At 35.3% G+C, this 19,734-nt stretch overlaps 1 protein-coding gene across 7 annotated transcripts in view; it reads left to right on the plus strand.

Moving 5' to 3' along the window:
- LOC108973388 overlaps positions 1-19,734 on the plus strand; it is a 36,750-nt gene that overhangs the window by 11,181 nt on the left and 5,835 nt on the right. For 5 of the 7 annotated variants that reach the window (XM_018940632.1, XM_018940633.1, XM_018940637.1 and 2 more), the window contains exons 3-9: positions 1,434-1,682; positions 2,095-2,348; positions 4,777-4,958; positions 6,424-6,789; positions 7,670-7,916; positions 18,162-18,272; positions 18,334-18,512. In XM_018940632.1, coding sequence (XP_018796177.1) covers positions 1,434-1,682; positions 2,095-2,348; positions 4,777-4,958; positions 6,424-6,789; positions 7,670-7,916; positions 18,162-18,272; positions 18,334-18,512 — 1,588 coding nt within the window. The remainder of the gene's footprint in view (positions 1-1,433; positions 1,683-2,094; positions 2,349-4,776; positions 4,959-6,423; positions 6,790-7,669; positions 7,917-18,161; positions 18,273-18,333; positions 18,513-19,734) is intronic. The other 2 variants (XM_018940638.1, XM_018940639.1) reach the window with 2 other exon arrangements.

Genomic DNA, 19,734 nt, shown 5'->3' on the forward strand with positions numbered 1-19,734 from the left:
TTAAGGTACAAATTTATTAAAATTTTAAATGCCACTTCATTTTGGATATTCGAATGGAAATAAAATCTAAAATATACAAAATGTACCGTTATTGAATAAGGTATGGTTTTGTTTACTTCTAAATTATTATACTCTTGCCACACGTAAAATAGGTTTGCTCACCTAAAGGTTGGTTGTAACTAAAATTTATAGATTACTAATATTTATAGATGTATAGCTATTAAAATACCTATAACCTATAACATATCAGGACATCGAGACGATATGAAACCCCCATATCTGTCTAACCATTCGCCCGTCCGTGTTAGCTGCAACATGAGTAAAATAAAACAACCATAGTGAAACTATGGACACGTGTTCCTTGGTCGCATCAGAAGAACCAGTTCGTAGACGAGCATACTTAGACCACTGCCACACCCACAAACGTCAACTAAGCCGAAAATTAAGGTCGAAGCTGTAACAACAAGAGGCGCCACTGGTTTGAACCTTTAAAAACAGCGGGTATAGTCTCGTCTCTTAATAGATTTTATTTACATATTATTTCTTCCTAAAAATTCAAGCAAATTCGCAAAAGACGAATAATTTTGGATGCCCCCAAATTAGCCTGGAAATAGATGAGGTCGGGTGATAAGCACTCCCCAGATTTAATAAAACTCTTAAAAGTGCGATAAATCAATAACTAAATTTAGGTGAAGTCACAAATCTTCGAACCTACTTCAGCAATTTTATACAAGTTTTCTTGAAAAGAATTAGTTTAGATTATTATTTATTTACGATTTCATCGAATAATTATGGAATTTCCCCGACTTTGGTCCATGCAAGTTGCAAGAGTAAACAATTTTCAGTTATTTTCGAAATAATTTTTTTGTAGCGTTTATGTTTTAGACGAGGTTAGATCACAGAGAAAGATGAGTAAGCCTGACTTACAAAGCACAGAAGAAGTTTATCATGCGGCAGTCTTTATTGTAAGCTTATCAATATCTAATGTGTGAATTTCGTAAGAATCGCTAAAATTTTTCTGATATTTCGAAGTGAATAATACGATTTTTTAACAAACAGGTTACAAGAATCTCTTACAAAGAACTGAAGGGTTATATGAAACCGAACTGGTGAAGATTATGTCAGTTATTATTGCATATACTTTTAGAAAAGTCAAACTAGGAAATGCGATGGCTATTCTTTGTTTTCAGTAGAATGAAACAAAATTTATCAAATCTTTAATATTTTTAAATAACAAATATACATTATTTTTTATTTTATATGTGCTATTAATTAATGTATGTATAAATGAAATTAAGCTTTTTATTTATAAATTAATTACCCACATAAGATTCTTTGGTGCAAACAGAATTATTTTAAAAATATTTTGTTGTGAATTTTTCACATCAATATTTTTTTCACAAAAAATTGTAATGAGTTATCTGTCTTTTTAGCCCACACAGAGAGTGAGAGAACTGAAACGCCTATTGAAGAAGTTACCAACGCCCTTTACGGCAAAAGCGTAAAATTCGCTATGACACACGACTTGGAAATTAAATTGCCGGAGATGATGTTCGATGGCGCCACATTTCGCATTTCTCCACGTTCATTCGAAGGTAATGGAATTATCGCAAAGCTGGAGTTAATACCGAAACAGGAGGTGGAAGCCCGTTTGGCTGGCAAAATAATCATGAAGAAAATACGTAAGTTGTTGCAACGGATAAATATAATATAATAATAATATTATAACGAAATGAAATATGAAGGTGTACATGATAAATTTACACAACGGGAAATGTCAGAGATCATATAAAGTATGTACCATATGTAATGTATGTATAAATGATCAGCGTGATGAGATGAGTCGATTTAGCGTCCATCTGCATATCCATCCGTTGTTCTAAAATTTTGCACAGGTCGTTTTCTCATGTCATACATACTTAACGATCGGAATAATGTGTTTGTGTGAAGAACTTTTTCATTTTACGAGATATTTTCACAAAATTTCGAGTTTGTTATTGTCTAAGACAAGGAAGTAATCTTCGAAGAAATATATACTATATAGCCTAAGGGAAATCTGACTAATTATTCTTCAACAAATCATCTTATTTCCAGAGAAATTCTTACGCAGCAAATTATTGCTATCATTTCTGGCGCTTGTGCTCATTATAAAAATCATCAAAATCAAATTGTTCTGGCTGTTGCCGTTGGTGATAGGTGTCGGCGCTGCCAAGAAGTTGTTGCTCAAATTCTTGCTATTCCTCTTCCCCGCGCTGTCCCATCTCTTCAAGCTGTGCTCCTACTATCAACAGACATATCACTCCACCAAATATCATCACCACCATCATCTTATCGACCACCATCATACGGTAAGTAACTGTTTGCCATAAAGCCAAAGAAAGTCGGTATAAGAAGATGTATTAAGTGTGAGAAGGCGCCGATTTGAATTGAAATGGAAAAAAATAAAATGATAACTGAAAAGCAATGGTCATAAAATTGTTTGTGGGCATGCGAGGAAGCATCCCTGCAAGGAGAACTTCTAGCATCCATTACAGCATTCACTTAAAACAGGGTGTTCCAAAATTAACACAACATTGGAACTAAAAAGAAAACACAGTTTTTAGTCTTCTTATAGGATAGGGTTATTTATGCAATAAAAATATCCTCAACGGCTTTTCATAAACAAACGCACTCGTTTATGGAAATTTTCCAGAACTATTCTGCATAAATGTAGCTGAATTTCATTGATGCAACGTTGAATCTCCTCTTTTAAAGCTCGTATGATTGGAGGCCTATTACAAAAGAGATGTGATTTTAAATAACCTTTTGGAAAATATAATGATGTTAAATCACACAATCTGCGGGGCCAATTCTGATCATATTTGAAGTATCTCACGAGTTGTATGACATGTGCCACGTCACTGCTTCACCAGTCTCATTTTCGAAAAAGTATGGTCAAATTGAATACATTTCTTTTTCGACAATCATAATATGTAGGTTTTCAGAACCCCAAAAGTGGCAATTCTGTCAATTAACAATTTTGTTCATTAGACTTCAGTTGTTGTGATAAATGAATTTTCCTTAGTATTAAAAAACTATTCCAACGATATTTTATACGAAATTCTGGAACTTCGGCCGCCAACCAAATGGTCGGTCATCAAATAGTTGGTTATCATGGTGCGATAACGGTCGTCATTGATGTTAGCGATGCCTCCACCGACCCACAAACCATTCCAAACCATTATTTTCTGAGAAAATAGTTCTCTTCGACAATTTTTAAACATTATTCTGCCGTTAATCTTTCCATGACGAAATGTCAAACAATACTGAACAAAAATAACATGACAGCTTGACACGACTCAGTCATTTATGGTCAATTCAAATTTTCGCAGAGATTCAGTTTGTTATATACAAGAGAATGAGATAATGACCATATTTTTAAGACATTTATGAATATCTTCTAAAAAATAGAATATGCAAATCGAATCACTGTTTGATTTGCGAAATTCGGTTACAACAAGTTAAACTAAAGCCTCTCGATTTCCTTTCGGGACACCATATGTATCGATAAAACTGTATAGATAAAATAACAGTGAAATTCAGTGGGTGCAAATGCGTTGGCCCTATTAGTATGAGGTATGTCAGAAATAGTTCTGTACATATACATAGTTCTACCTTCTAAACCAAAAAAGCAAGCCTTTATACATGCTCGACTCGATGAAAATAAAGTGTACGAAAGCATCGTAAGAAACGGCTTTAAGTTAGCGATCCAAACAGCCGTCGGATGATCAGAGAGATAATGCGGCTTTATAAAGAAGCCGCACTAAGAGAAGTTGTTGATACTCCGAAATGTGCAGTAAGTGGTAAAATATGGAAAGGTGGATGTGAAGAATACCTTAATCTCCGCAAAGTGGGCAAATAAGTATAATCAAAGCTCTATATGAAATAGGTGCACTTTATTGGAAAATAGGAGATTGGACGGACGAACGCACTCTGAGCTACACTTTATCGAGTGGAGTATCGCAAGGCTCGGTCTTATGCCCTCTCCTATGGAACTTGATGTGCGACGGTGTGTTAAGAATACATCAACGGAAAAACCTGAAATCATTCGCATATGCGGATGACCAGTACAAGGGTAGCAGTAGCTAAACATCTGAAAGACCTCCAGCGTAGCATAAAAGGTCTGCGTCAATGTTTTTCTACCATGAGTTTAGAGTTGGCTGAGCAGCAAACGGAAGTCATAAGCACAAGGAATGTGGAAGAAAGGGTATCACTCACTATTAGGAAATGCGGCATTATTTCACAACTGAAGTTTCTGGGAGTAATATTGGATTCCAAATTAAAATTTAAAGAATATCTGGCGTATACTTCGTCAAAAAACAAATAAAATATATAATGCTTTATCAAGAGGGGCTGCTTGCGTTACAACTGAACAGCTTTAAAAGCTAAAGCAATGAGTTCCGTAATATTGTATGGAGTACCAATAGGGATATCGTAAAAGTACAGTATTATTTATTTATCAACAACAATCTCGGCAAGGTATATAAACCAGTGAAAAATCTGTGGTTGAAATGAAAAATGTGTCCTCGTGAGCGTGTTTCGACATAAAAAGAAGTTTTCGAAGTAAACAACTTTTAATTAATTTCCTGAAGCATTTTTCGAAAGCACTCGTACTCACATTTAATCCAATATTTACTTTTGCTTTTTTAACTCTCAAATATGTACATATATAAATTTACATATGAATGTACTAATATAATTTGCCTATTTACATTTGTCTATTTGCCCTTCCTCCAGGTTGTGCCAGCTTGGCATGCACCCGAACACCATTCAATACCGGAAATTATTTACACTCATCCTCCAAAGGGACATCCTTCTACATATTTGCACGGCGCGCCAATTCACGAAAACTATGGCCCTTACTCATTGGAACATAATGAGGGTAATTGGGAAAATTCTGGTCCGGGATTGGGTTCAGAGTGAGTACAATTTCCAGAGACAAAACTCGTTGTCATTGCGATTTATTTGTATACATTGGTAAATGTTGTTAATTGTGTGTTACTAAATGTTCCGCTGGAATTTGCTCGATTTGAAACTGACATTACTATAATACAGTTTTTTAATTATTCGGAAAAAATTAGAATAATCAAATGACATATTTTTCTACAAAAGTGGCACTAAATTTTTCGTTAACAGTCTAAACCAACAAGTGCGAATTAACAGCGGGTGGGGTGGGTCTTCACTAAAACGCTCTTCATAGCAAAGAAGTTTCTTGATATGGAAAGTTAACTACCTTCACCACATAGTATTCTAATACATATATGTATATAGATGAATAATAATTTTTTAACCATAACATATTTTTTCTTCGTTACAAAGTATGGACTCTTTTTATCGGAATTTCAGGAATTTGTAAAGTTGATGAGCTTATAATGAAGTTTTATATCGTCCCAATACCACCAAACTGAGAATCAGGCTAAATCTCAAAAGTTCCTTAAACTGCCTGCTCTCAGCAAAGTTCATTTTCCTTTTCTCTTTTTCTGAACGATCAAAGGCATCCATGCAACATTTTTAAAGCCAATTTTTTAACAAAGATATATTACTTAAGTTGAATCATATTTAAATCTAACAGGTTAACTGAACAGTCCCCGGCCAACCATAGTATAAAACATTTTTGTTTTTTCAAAGTTATTTTTTGTTTTTTATTCTACATAGTTCCTTTCAAGGATGACACAGTAATTATAGCGACCTTCCAACTTTTCGATACCGTTTTTGTAGTACGATTTTCCTTTGCTTCAAAATAGGATAGGTTAGAGAACACCAAATAGTCGTTACATATTCATCTAAAAGTTTTAAAATAAATGGTATGTCGAACAACTTCACTTTGCGGTAATCAAAAATTATTTTGTAGGCTTTTTTGATGTTTTCGTCGGCAAACATCTCTTCGGAAGTCCACTGCGTTCACCGTTTTTGGTGCTCATTTCTAAGCTTAGCATATCAATTTGACACACTCCTCGCTTAAAGGTTAAGACTAAATAAAAATCACATAGATTTTTTTGTAGTAGCGATATCTATATATCGAGCCTTTTCAATTGACTTGTATACTATACTTCAGTAATTTAGATAAATAGGCTAGAACAGAAACTATTCAACCCACTAGTTTAGAGGTAGTCAATATTTTGTGGGTTTGATTCGTATTTAGAAAACTAGATAAATCTACGTATAATATATTTGCATGTGTCTTCAAAACACAATAGCATAAATATTAAAACACCAAGATGCATCTGGACCAAAAGCTAAACACCTACCTCCCCATTTATAGTTTCTATTTTAATCGAGTACTTAACAACCAAACCTCTCAAAATTTTATTTACATACTCCTACACCACATCACATGATCCTTCTATTTTGTTTTTTTTTTTCCATTGCATGTTCATTTTGCAGTTATATTGGCGATATAAACCGGTCCGCACAAGTTGATGAAAATTCTAATTATTTTAAACCAAATGCCAACAAGGATGCCAATGAAATACTTGTTTGGGGTTTGGGCACTACACAGCCAACCATTCCTCAACAACATCAACAACAAAGGTATCGTCCGGTAACACAGCAACAACCACCTACACAACAACACCGACCGCCGTCACTTGTACAGCAACAAAAATTGCAATTACAACAGCAACAACAGCTAGTACAACAAAAACTGAAAACACAACAGAAACAACAGCAAACACATAATCTACAGAAACCACACGCCACTAGTCACAGTTTTAATCCATTTTTGAATGGTGAAAATAATTTGAAACAAAGGTGAAACGCTTTACTTCAAATTAAAGTGAAAAGAAAGAGAGTGAAATTCACATTAACAATTTCTTCCCCAAAAACAACTCACTAAACCAATCATATTTAAAATGATTTAATTCTCAACATTTTCCGATACTATTTTTTGAGAACGATAATTATCTACAGTTCAACTAGAATTTCTGGATTTATATTATTTCACTCTTCTTTCCTCAAATTTCACTTGATTCTTTTTAGCACCAATTTTTTTCAAAATTTTACTATATATTTGATGTCAATTATTACTTAAATGTAACCTCCTTAGATTTATTATTGCTTAAGGTAACAAAAGCGTTTCCCTATAATCATAAGATCCTTCCTCTAGAAAATTATCTCACCTTCCCTCTCTCTTAATGTCCATTTAATAAATATCTTTCTACATACTTCTCTTGATTTTCCAAAACTGAAACCGTATTCCAATATCATAACTAATTGAAATAATATTGAAGTTAATTTCCAAGCTATTTATTAACTATAGACTGCAAACATATTCTCTATTCGCCACCATAAAAGAGCTGGCCCAATTTTGCGTGTATAAACTGTAAAAAGTAAACAAAAAACTCAAACTAATACACTAATCTGACGAAACAAAGCAAATACGTACAATTGTATTTATTTTTGAACCGAAATTTACTAAAACGCCTACCCTCCTTCACAACCTCTCTTCTAATACACCCACGGACCACATAATACCGAAAAACACTATATCACTTTCCCGTCAAAGTATATTTAAACGTTTTCCTCCACCTCATTCATGCACAGACATTTTCCTCTGCGGGCTTCTCTCAAAATAAATTAAATTTGCAATTCATTACAACGTTTTTATGTATTACTTTTATATTCACTATAGCTTATTTGGCACAAAATTAAAAACTCCGGCACAAGCCCAATCCGCGCAAAATTCAGTTTATGCACCCCCACCAGCGCCGCCATCGCATCCGCAGCAGCCAACGGCAGAGGCATTAACCGCAGCCGCACACATTGCGGCTCAATACGATCCGGCACGCAATAGTCTCGCACAACAACAACAAAAACAGGACCAACTTAAACAACAACAGCTACAGCAATTACTAAAGCAACAGCAGCAACAATTGTCGGTAAGTAAAACAAATGGTTGAATAAAGTAAAACAAGGGAACACGTTAACTTTCGTCGACACCCTGTAGAAATACAAATGGTTCCTTCCAAGCCTTTGAACATTTAGTTTGTTTAGTATCTATTCACAAGCTAAAGTTATAATAGGCAATAATCTGTGCCACATATCTCCTCAAATGTTAAAGTTTTCTATACAAGCTCTCGATTCCGATCATTAAGTCTGTATAGCAGATACTTATATGCTAGAATGATCCAATATCGGCCGTTCCTACAAACTTGCAGCTTTTTGGTGAGAAACTTCAGATCGATGTATCAAAAACTGAGGGACTAGTTTGCAATGTACAGAAGGGCGAATAGACAGGGGGATCTGGCTAAATCGAATCAGCTCGTAACGATGACTAAATACTTGTATACTTTATAGGATCTCCGACGTTTCCTTCTGGGTGTTCCAAACTCAGTGGTAAACTTAATATACCCTCTTCAGGATATACATACTGGGACATAACTGACTCTCTCCGGTTACGCAGATTTCATAGACTGTGATTGTAGTCTTCTTAACAATCTCATACATTATCTTTATATAACTTATTGTTGACTCGTAACGTTTAGACATGCGCCTTAGAACAAGAAAGGGACCGTAGTTAAATCTACAAAAATAATTATTATTCTATTTTGGATGCCATGCAATTAACTTTAAAGTAATCCTTACCTGCTATTTTACTTTATATAAACTTAAATACTATGAATATGTGTAAATATTATGGAAATTAAAGGAATGTTTTAACATTTCGGAAATGATCTATTGTGTGGTCTTTCTATCTACCAAATTATTACTGCTTAATATGTATCAGATAAGATCCATCTCTGGCTACACAAAAATCACATCACAAAATCAAAATCACGGTCTAAAAACAAAAAACGGTTAAACAAAAAATAAGTACGTGAATTTCTCTATGCCGTTACGTTTACTTAAAAGCGAGCGAACCATATTAAGGCATAACGCAATCAAAGTAAGCTGGTAGGCAGACAAGCCTTCACTTTTGAATAAGTTTCAACATATGTATATATGTACCTATATATGTAAATGTTTAGATTTATGAACAATATTTATGAACAATCTTCAATTTTCTACCCCTCCATCAAATCAAATGAAGACTTGTGGTATTCGTGGTATTTGCCACATATAAATCGAATTTCCTAGACTTTAGGAACAACAGAATTTTCGTATTTATATAACTGCGACAGTTCATTTGTGTTGCGCACAATTCGCTTCGAGGATTCAGATTAGTGGATAAATATTGTACGCAGAGATTTATAAACATATACCGTGTTTAAAAAATATTGCTTTTTGATGTGGGAAAATAATGTTGCAGCAAAAGCATAGCCAGTTACGACTTTCCGGACACTGCTCAGGAAAGTCAACCATGAAGGATTGGTATTCGAAGTTTAGACGTGATGAAATGGACCCCAAAAGCGGTGACGGAGGCGGAGGTTATTACCGACGAAAACATCCAAAAATAATTTTGGATGACCGTAAAGAGAAAATGTTCGAGACAGTAGACACTTTAAAGATATCAACTGAATGTGTACACGAATATTTGGTCATGAGAATGCTCTGTGCAAAGTGGGTGCCGACCCAAGAAGTTCAAATGTAATAAACCCGAATTTTTGCGTCGGTATGTATCCATCATTTCACTCCGAAGTCTAATCAACAGTCATCGAAGTGAACTGCTCACGATAAAACCGCTCTAAAGCGTAGAAAACGCAACAGGGGGGTGGGGTAGTATCAACCTGATTTTATTAACTATTATCATGCCACATACTAAAAAATTGCTCACGCGGTTTCATTAATGTACCCCATATACAATCACCAATCACGTGGAGTAAACTCAGCCCGATGTTCGAAAATCGTGATATTATTTGAGATAGCTCACATATTGGCCCATATATGCGGGACAAAGCTCGACCCGGTTCCAAAATCTTTATAATAAATATCTGGGAGCTCAAGGAAGTATTGACCAGATTCAATCCATTTTTGACAGAGAAGCATTATCTCTGATATTTCGTTATACTAACTTCTTCTTGATTTGTGTACTGAAAAGTGAAAAAATCAAATATCTACAATTTAAAATTGTTCTATATGGGAAATAGGCGTGGTTGTGATCCGATTTCGTCCATTTTCGATCTGTGAGATAGAAATATTAGAAGAGTGTCACGTATCAAATCTTATCGAAATCTGTCAGTCGTCTCCTAAGATATGGGATTTCGCCGAAAATGAGTGATGCCACGCCCATCGTCTAACATAAAGCCTCAAAACCATCTCGGAGATAAAATTTAATATCTTTGACAAGTTTCGTTATTGCTTTATGTCGCTTTTAGTAGTTTTTAACAGTATTGTTAAAAGGGAATGAGTGAGGTTATCCTCTGCCAAATTGTAATCTTAAGTTATGGCCTTTGACAGGTTTTCGGTTAATTACCTTTTTTTTGGGGGTGACATTGGTCTGATTACTCCCATCTACGCACTCGTAATTTTGTTTGTACTAGGGAAACCGTATACCAAGTTTCATTAAGGTATATCAGAGTTTACTCAAGTTATCGCTTGCACGGACGGACAGACAGACAGACACCCGGACTTCAACTTTTCTCCTCTTCATTTATATATGTATATATAACCGTTTATATATAGTATTTCGATTAATTTTGGATAGTACATATAACTTTTAAGTGAACAAAACTATTATACACTGAAACCACAGGTTGCTAGAGTACCATAAAAAACCAATGAACAAATAGAAAAATGTAGAATTTGACTCTCCACTAAATATGCAGACTCAGAAGATGCAAGAAAGTAAAATTAGAAAAATTTGCAAAAATCTCGTCCGTCAAATCTACATTATGTTAAATTCATTAAAAACAAACAAATTGATTTTTTGCCGCTGTTTACACAGGGCGTGAGCCACAAAAGGCTAATTGCCTACTTTTTCAACCACGTACGTTCTGCAGTCCAACATTTATGAGAGTGTGAAATCACATACATACATACAAACTGTCACATGAGTGGTCACTTGAAATATCGCACTTGACACAGTTCCACCAATTTCATGTCATAGTGGCATTTCCAATATCAGCTCGTCCGCAAAATTGTGCTGCGACGCCCTTACTCTCACTATCCCACCTCCTCTCTCTGAGCTATTGACACTTTCGTTTATTTAAATGCATTTTCCATGTTATGCATGTAGATTTGTTGTTTACATTGCAGTGGTCTGTTTGCCCGTCTATTTACTATATTTCCGTCCACCTTTTCCATTTTCCCGTATTTTTCTAAATTTATAAGCCCAACGCTTTTACTACGCGCCCTTTTAAGTTTTCTACTATTTAAATGAAGTAAAGTAGATAAACATGTGGGTAGTTTGCAATAAGCCGGGTGAAAATTCTACCGGTTTTAAAAAGTAATTTTACCTGAAAAAAGATTTATTAAAGATAATAATTATTACTAGCTGAAAATAAAAGAGTGAAAAAATATTATAAAAGACAAATACCTGAAATAAAATAAAGGTTATTAAAACCTRAAAATAAATAATAATTACATTGAATTTGTAATATCTAAAAGAAAAAGAAAGATTAATTGTATAAAATGATAATAATACCTGAAAGAAAAGATTAATATTATCTGCAAAAATAAAATATATTAAATATAAACAGAATTTACTCTGCAAGCAAAGATTAATTAAAAAAATAATAATAATAACATCTGAAAGAAAATATAAATATTATTTGATTACTTAAAATATAAAACAAACATTTGTTTTCAAGTATTATATTGGTTTGTGCAGGCCGCCTACGCAATAAAATACATATGTACATATATATATATATGTATTTATTTTTGCGCATTATATTGGACTGCGCAGTCCAATTTCAAAGTACACACACTTTTTTCACATACTTACTTAACAACATATATTTGTTGCTTCTGATGATATTGCTGCTGCTGCTATTTCCAATTCATTCTGATTTCCAATGCTATAAAAACAAATGAAGTAATTATTTGCAAATTATTAAAAAAATCACATAATTCACTCACTTACCTTCTTTTAGCACGAATGACATGCGACTTTCAATCGTTTTTTTATTACCCTTTATGGGATTTTCTTTTGGCACTATTTACAATTATGTTTTCTCCTTCGTACTCATTCAAATAAATCAAGAAATAGAAGAAACTTTTTTCATCGCATCAAAAATAACCCGAAAATGTGCGTTGGTGTTAGTGCATAGATAAAAAATGTGTAGTTGTATTGAAATATTTGACACAAGGTCGTAGCCGTGGTTCGCAGGTGTATTCATACATATGTGATATACATAGACGAATATCTATTGTATTTTTGTACTAAAATTGACATGCGCTTATTTATTCACCATAGTCTCTTGGTTGCTTGTTGTTGCCTGTCTTTTTATGCTGTTTTCATATTTTGTTTACTATGCAATCAACTAACTGGACTATTTGCATTTTCACTTACATAAATAAAGTTCGCGCCACAATTGATGAAGGAAAATATTTAGTTTTCATACACATACATATGTACATATATAATATATGTATTAGATTGTATGTATTATAAATCGGGGTCTAAATATGTACATATTTGAATGAACGACATGAAGACAAATATTGGTATTTAAACGACAAGTAAGCACATTCGTATGTACAATTATGGATATAACAAGTAACCCGAAAAGTCCCCGGCCTACCATAGTGCACTCATTTTGGTAAAATTCGTTTTTTTATTCAACCTTAGATTACCTTACTCTTTACTTAATTATTTTTGACTTTCAACAATGTTAATTTATTAAAAAGTTAAAATATTTTTTTCGCTTTTGCCCTGGAAATAAGGTGTATGTGGACCCAATGAGAGTTAAAGTGATTTTGAGGTTGTAGATCTGTATATTAGACCTTGGTTCAAAACGTTCTTCGCTGCTGCAGTGGTATTGACCTTAGAGATCGGATGCACATGGGTAAAAAAGCTGTCACTCTATGCAATTAAATATGGCTGACAAAGCTGGATCAATCTTTAAATAAAAAGACGAAAGCTTGCGAAAATGTATATAAATTACGAATGTGTTTTGATTAGAAACCTAAAATAAAACTACGTACTAGTGTTTCAGTAGTTTTGTTTAGAAACATCCAAATTTCATTGAAACAAACTTTATTGCCAACGCTGTAAGGGCAGAATACGACTCAAGTATCGCATTTTAAAGGATTCCTTTCAATGGAGAATTCACCTCAGGGTTCCCAAACTCTTCCCGATTGCTTTTTATTCACTTTCTTAATAAAGAAACCCCAGCTCGTTGGTATCCAAGCGCTTTTCTTTTGAGTTTTCGCAAACTGCTAGTGGAATAAGAGAAGGCAAACAAACATTAATCTGGACTGTCCGATTCGCAAAAAAAGTATAAATTACCAAAAAAAAAAAATAAAACAACAATAATTTTAGTAGATTCTGCACCACTAATGACCGAAAGCAATTTAAGGAAAGAAACCTGGTTTAATGGGCTTTTCAACAGCGTTAATAGTAACTGCCCGCTGCAATTTGGGCGTGGTTGGCAGTAACTTGCTCGCTCTTTTTAGGAGGTGTACGCCATTTTTCATATTAATCACTTGAGCGGTGGCTATAATAAATAATTAAAAAATAGCAGTAACGCATTCATTAGCTGCCGCTATAAATAAGCTATGTATATATGTGTGTATGTACGTGTATGAACGTGCTTATGCTAAACACATTTAATGACCTTTGGGTAAGCAAAAAAGGCAGACATAGCTACCAAATATACTCATACATATCATACATACAGTACTTGTAGCAGCAAGATAATGGTCACATGAAAACATGCTCAAAAGATAAGTGATATAAATAGCACGTGTCATAGTAATTTTATAAATCTATAGATATGTACATATGTACATATGTAAACACATACACGTTCGCAATATTGGCGTATTTGACTTCGCAAATGAACCCTTGAACGGCGCTTTAAGTGCTTTCCGTCGGCCCGTCTGCGTTCAGTGGTCTGCGCTAGCGGGTCAACAGCCACGAAGAAATGACTAACAATAATTGCTTGCAACAATCATAGTGCGATGTGTAATTATCGGCTGCCAACCGTCAGTTTGCAGCAGACATTCTTCTTTCTACTTTTTGTCATTGCTGTTGGTTGTGTTTAGCTTGTTATTGCGTTTATCACAGCCCATTCAAGAGCACTCGGCGTGCTTGAGAATAACAGCAATTTCCAACTGCACCTATGTGCATTTGAATAGGTTTTATCTCGCCTGCCTTATTATTGCATGCGCTTTCCTTGTCACTTGGCATTAGCGCTGCGACGATCGCAACAACAACAGCAGCAACTACAATTGCCATGGTCGTGTCTCAAGTACGTAGCGAAAGTATGTCACAGTGTGAAGGCAAACATGCCGGCAGCCGGTTTTGCCGCGACGCTGAGCGCGAAGTGCAGTGCTAATGCCACTGGCTGTGTCGACAACAGCAAATAACCGTTGCAAGCAGCCATGCTGCACACACGGCACGCGTCTGCCACTCAGCTGTGCAAAGGCGCGTCGTCATTTATGTTCGCATCGCAACCGCGTGTTCTTCGGCGCCTTCAACATCATCGCTTTAGAAATCACTGTCTTCATTACACCGCACGTATACATACATATGTATGTATGCATATAAGCAAATAAAAAAATTTAGTGATTAATATATTATGTACCGCGGCAGCCTCCAAAGTGGATTACTTCATCTCTCTGACTTTTTACTTGTCGCATATCATTTGGATTTAGGAAAGATTTGTTGATGTAATAGTTTTACAATTTCAAAAGTTAATGGACATTAAGTGGTTTATAATAAACAATTTATTGATTTAGGACAGAGTATTTTTTATGTTTTTGATTTTCAGTGAGTTGGCAAGATGTTCCTCAGTTTGACCAGCTGATGGCCTCGAGCTAGTGCTTTTTTTTTTTTTTTTTTTTGTTTCCTGTATATTTATTGTACATGAAATAAAAATATATCTATCTATCTATCTATCCTCAGTTTGGTTTGTGATTTTTCATGTCATACTAAATAGACTTACTCCAGAAAACCTTTAAAGATCTCTCTCACCGCTCGGATAATATTTGTGAGACTATGTGAAGTCAATTGTCTCCGCAGACAATAATATACAACCTCAATTGACGCATGTTTGAGCCTCTGCGCTACAATTTATTCAAGACAGACGCGACGGACATCGGCCTCAATCATTTTTAATACATAATGACAAACCCTTATGTTTATATAAAGCTAAGTTCCTGGTCACTACATTAAAAAGGTTAGGTTAGACAGCTGATCCATCAGCGTTGCTCACACTTAGACTGTTATGTGCAGTGTTTTATGATGCCAAACGAAAAACTCCTGTAGTTAGATATAAGCTATCGGCAAAAAAAACACGAACACAAATCTGCCTAGGTGTTTTATTTCTACTTCCGCTATTTCACGAAAATATTTAAAGGTGTTTTGCCTTGATTTGACAAAAGTGGGGCATCGAAGAGAAAGTGTTGCGATAATTATATATAATTTTCTTTCAAACAGCTGAAAGCAAAGAGTTCTTTTGACCTTCTACGATTTACCCTTAACCAGAAGCACCCTCCGACTGCACAACTGCTAGTAGTGATGTGGTCCAAGGCCCAAAATTCCAGTAGTAAACCATAAGAAACCAAAGAAGATCATATTTGTTTCCCTTCCGCCGTTATTGAAACTGAAGAGCATGTCCTAGACAGTTACTAGCCTTACAGTTTCTATAAAACAGTCTAATCAATAATCACCATTCTGACGGAGATCTACTGCTATTTTTATGGCATCCACCTCCACTTGGAAGGCACTGCAGTGGTCAGGAAAGGAAGGTATATGAGTTAACAAGTGCTAGCCAGGGCTAGGTTCGGTACCTGGTAATCCAAGTATTTTGAAATGAAATCAGAATAGTCAGGCTTACTGCCAACTACAAGGTGCGTCCCAAAGTAAACAGAACTTTAAAAAACACAGAACAAATGATTTTTTCCGCAAAATCAATTTATTTTATTCAAAATAGTCTCCTTCTGCTTCAATACAGCTTTTTACACGGTCCGAAAGCATGTCGATCGCATAAAATGTGTTTTTTGGTCAAATAATCGGTCCTTCGAATTTGGATTCTGAGCAATTTTTGGTCATCAGTCGTCAGTTGGGTCAAAACGCGATAAATCGATGTTTTGGAGATGTCCAATTTGATGAATTCATGAACAATTTCGATGGAATTTCGTGCACTCTGGCACGGGATAGGCAATCATCGCCATAAACGTTTCGGTAAAAATGTTTCCAATTTTAAAAGAAAATTTTATGTTTGCTCTTTTTTTGAAGCTCATTTTCGGGGTTTCACATAGTCTCATAAAGTTATAAGTTATAACGATCCGAAAACATAGCGTTCAGAGTTGTATTTGCGTAAACTAATTTTGGTATGCAATCCAACAAGAAATTTTTTAAACTAGTATAAAAATTCTTGATTTTATGATTTTACGATGCTTTATGACACATTGTGAGTACACGAAAAGACGCTTAAAACTTCGAATCGATGAAATGTCATGAAATTCTCACTGGAAAATCGATAAAGATATCAAGTTCTAATGCACCAGTCGACCTATAAATATTCAAAAAGTCCTGTTTACTTTGGAACACACCTTTGTAAGTACTCAGATTATCTGAGTCGGAAAGCAGCTTTCACGGCCATCCACTACATCCACCAATGCTGTATGCAGCAAGAAATTTAACGCCATAGTTGGTGTAGTTCGCCAGACACCACAAATACTTTCGGCCTGTGGTCTTTTCCAGCGCCTTCCACCAATAAAAAATTCCATTGAACATATATAATAATATTTTAATATTAATTTGGATATGGTTCCCCTGCAACAGTAAAAGGCAACCAATGTCTTCTATGCTCTCTCCTCAATGTTGCGTTTCTACAAGAGCTTCTTGTCTAGGATGAGCCTTAGATACTTAACTCCGCCAGCCAGCTGAAGACGTGTCTCTTCTATTGATGGTGGAGTGAATAAAACCAGTTCGATCTTGCTAGGATTTATGAACATGCCGTTTTCAGCAGCCCAGAGTTCATAATTACATCGACCGCGTAGGCGATCATCCCGCAGCCGAGTTCCTCCAGATTATCCAGAAGATTATTGGCAACCATGATCCAGAGAAGAGGTGAGAGGACTCTTCATTGTTGTATACCCTCTTGATATTAAGGAAGATCTCCACTACAAACTCCTTGTTCCTTATGGCTCTCTCTAAACAGGTGACAAGTTTTTAATAAGGAAGAATGAAACTGTTGGGTCTGAAATGTTAGGCCGACACATGCGATCTCGGCCCGACCTACGATATGAACGCAACCCTAACCTGCCTCCAAGTCCCATGAGTATTGCCCATTCTAATAAATCATTAATATTTACATCAGTTCGCATATATAGATACCAGTTAGTAGTGATGGTATGTTGCCATCCGGCCCAGGGTAGTTGAATAGTTTGAATTGATCGATCGACCAGAAGACACTGAAAGTATGCATAGTCCGTTTCAAGGACACTGATGAGTACTATCCAAGTGGAAAGATTCCTCTGAAATTGAGTGTCTAGGAGCAAGTGACTAGTTTTTAGTTGCCCACTTCTACGGGCCTTCTTACAGAGTCATCTACAAGAAGCCCTGATTTCCGAGAGTACTAGTGTCTACGAAAAGGTTTTCCCTCTGCCCCTTGGTGATATAATTGGACAGGAGCGCACTGAGGAAGATTTCTACTCACTTATACATCACGTCTGGAGGGAGTAAAGATTCCTCCCCTGGCGCGTATGGAAGTTGGAGCCTCCTGCAGCATATACGGATCCGTCTTCAACGATTTCTAGGAATCAACTCTTGCCAATGGCAATCGCCGAAACTTTCTTTTTCCACTCTTCTTGGGAGATCGCCTACTGCAAGATCATTGGAATCTACACGCTTGGCGATTTCGTTAAACTTTGTCGCAATTCCCGTACGCGTCTTTTAACCAAGAGGGACTTCCGCTTGACTGACCTGTGAGACACACCCTGTTTAGTTGCCTCATGTATCTAGCAAATACTTGCGAAAGAATAAAAACTCCTATCTGTAAACTCAAATTTTTGTAAACATTTTCCCTTTTCTACTGATTAATTCCTTGTTTGTCTTTTATTCTTTTTAGCCCGAATTGGCCGCACAACTAAAAGAAGCCTTACGAATCCAAGCGGAACAGCGTTTAATATCGCAACAACAACAAATACTTGACAAACAGCCATTTGTACAGGATGGACAGGTATTTTCTTTTGACAACAAGTAAGCCAGTGTTTAATAAAATTGTATTATATTTATTTCAGCCAATCATGCCAAAGAACTATGATCCTTTTTACAGTCCAATTCTTTTGAAAATTGATAAAGTCGTTGAACAACTCGGAGTTACAGATGATCTCTGCAAAGAGCGTCTTATCTGTAGCATGTATAAGGATCCCACGCGGTACAGTCCGCATAGTAATTTCGTATCTGCGGAGCTGAGTCGGTAAGTAACAAAATGATGACCTAGCAATGCAAATTGCACGTAAACACCGCACTGTACGTACATAAGTATGTTGTTGAAAAATTATTATTGACAACTTGAAACACATTTGGTTCCGATATTTTTTTTTAACTGTGTTAAACAAAGTCTACAAAAATTCAGTTTATATTTCAAATCGGTAACTGTATCAAGAAACAACATCGAAGAGGCGGAAAGAGTTCACGAGATGTAGAAGGGTATATACTTACTCTGCGAACCCTAGTGTTATCTAAATATAAACGTAAAAGCTAAAGTTAGTGTGAAAAATTAAAAAAATTTTTGTTTTTTATTTAATTTTAAAACCTTATATTTTTCACTTCTAGTATATTTATATCTCGAATCATATTCACACAACCACACATTTAGGTAATATAGTAGATATATGCCATATACATAACTAACTATATGTCAGCTACAATAAAAGAGTTGCAAATGCGAATAATAAAATCCAGCGAAGCTTAGAGCTGTCAGAAGAATTAGAGCAAATTTGTCACCTTTTATCATCGTTTGTCAAAAGACGCAAGCTACAAATGGGCATTTACGCGAGTGCACATGTACATATCTATAAACCCGCTCATTCATGTACAAATTTTAACGAGAATAATTAGCAAATAGATTTGCTCGTCAACGCCTGGAGACATGTATCTGACATATTTGCTCCAATAATTTCAAATCAACGTAACAATAGTGATGGAAATGTAAGAATAACCTTTACGTATGACATATTTGGGACGTTAATAAGGTATTTAAACTATTTTTGCTGTCAAACTGGTCATTTGAACAAGGTAAAGTGTGATGTTTTCAAGGGAAAAGAGCCTATTATTTCCATAATATGGTGCCACTAGATTTGAATCCAAATTTTGAAGATAGACCCGACATAAGATAAAGTAAGTAGAAACTGCACAGCTATCGGACACTTAGTCTATCATACCGAAAGGTATTTTGAAACAAATATGGCTTTTATCATAAACGAGTTTAACTTTCTTAGTCTGACGAAATATCAATCCTTGATTCTGATGTAATAGGGCTTTACAAATCCATTATAGCGTATCATATGAAAAACGATGAAAATTTTTAACATAATTATTATTTAACATCTTTATATTTTTGTTTAATATTGTTTTTGTTCATTATGATTTGTAACTTTCCGAACTGCTCTGTGAAAGGCGAGTCGGAACGCTTTGTT

Source organism: Bactrocera latifrons, unplaced genomic scaffold, assembly GCF_001853355.1.
Source record: "Bactrocera latifrons isolate USDA-ARS-PBARC rearing strain unplaced genomic scaffold, ASM185335v1 scaffold_473, whole genome shotgun sequence".
NCBI classification, from domain to species: Eukaryota; Metazoa; Arthropoda; class Insecta; order Diptera; family Tephritidae; genus Bactrocera; species Bactrocera latifrons.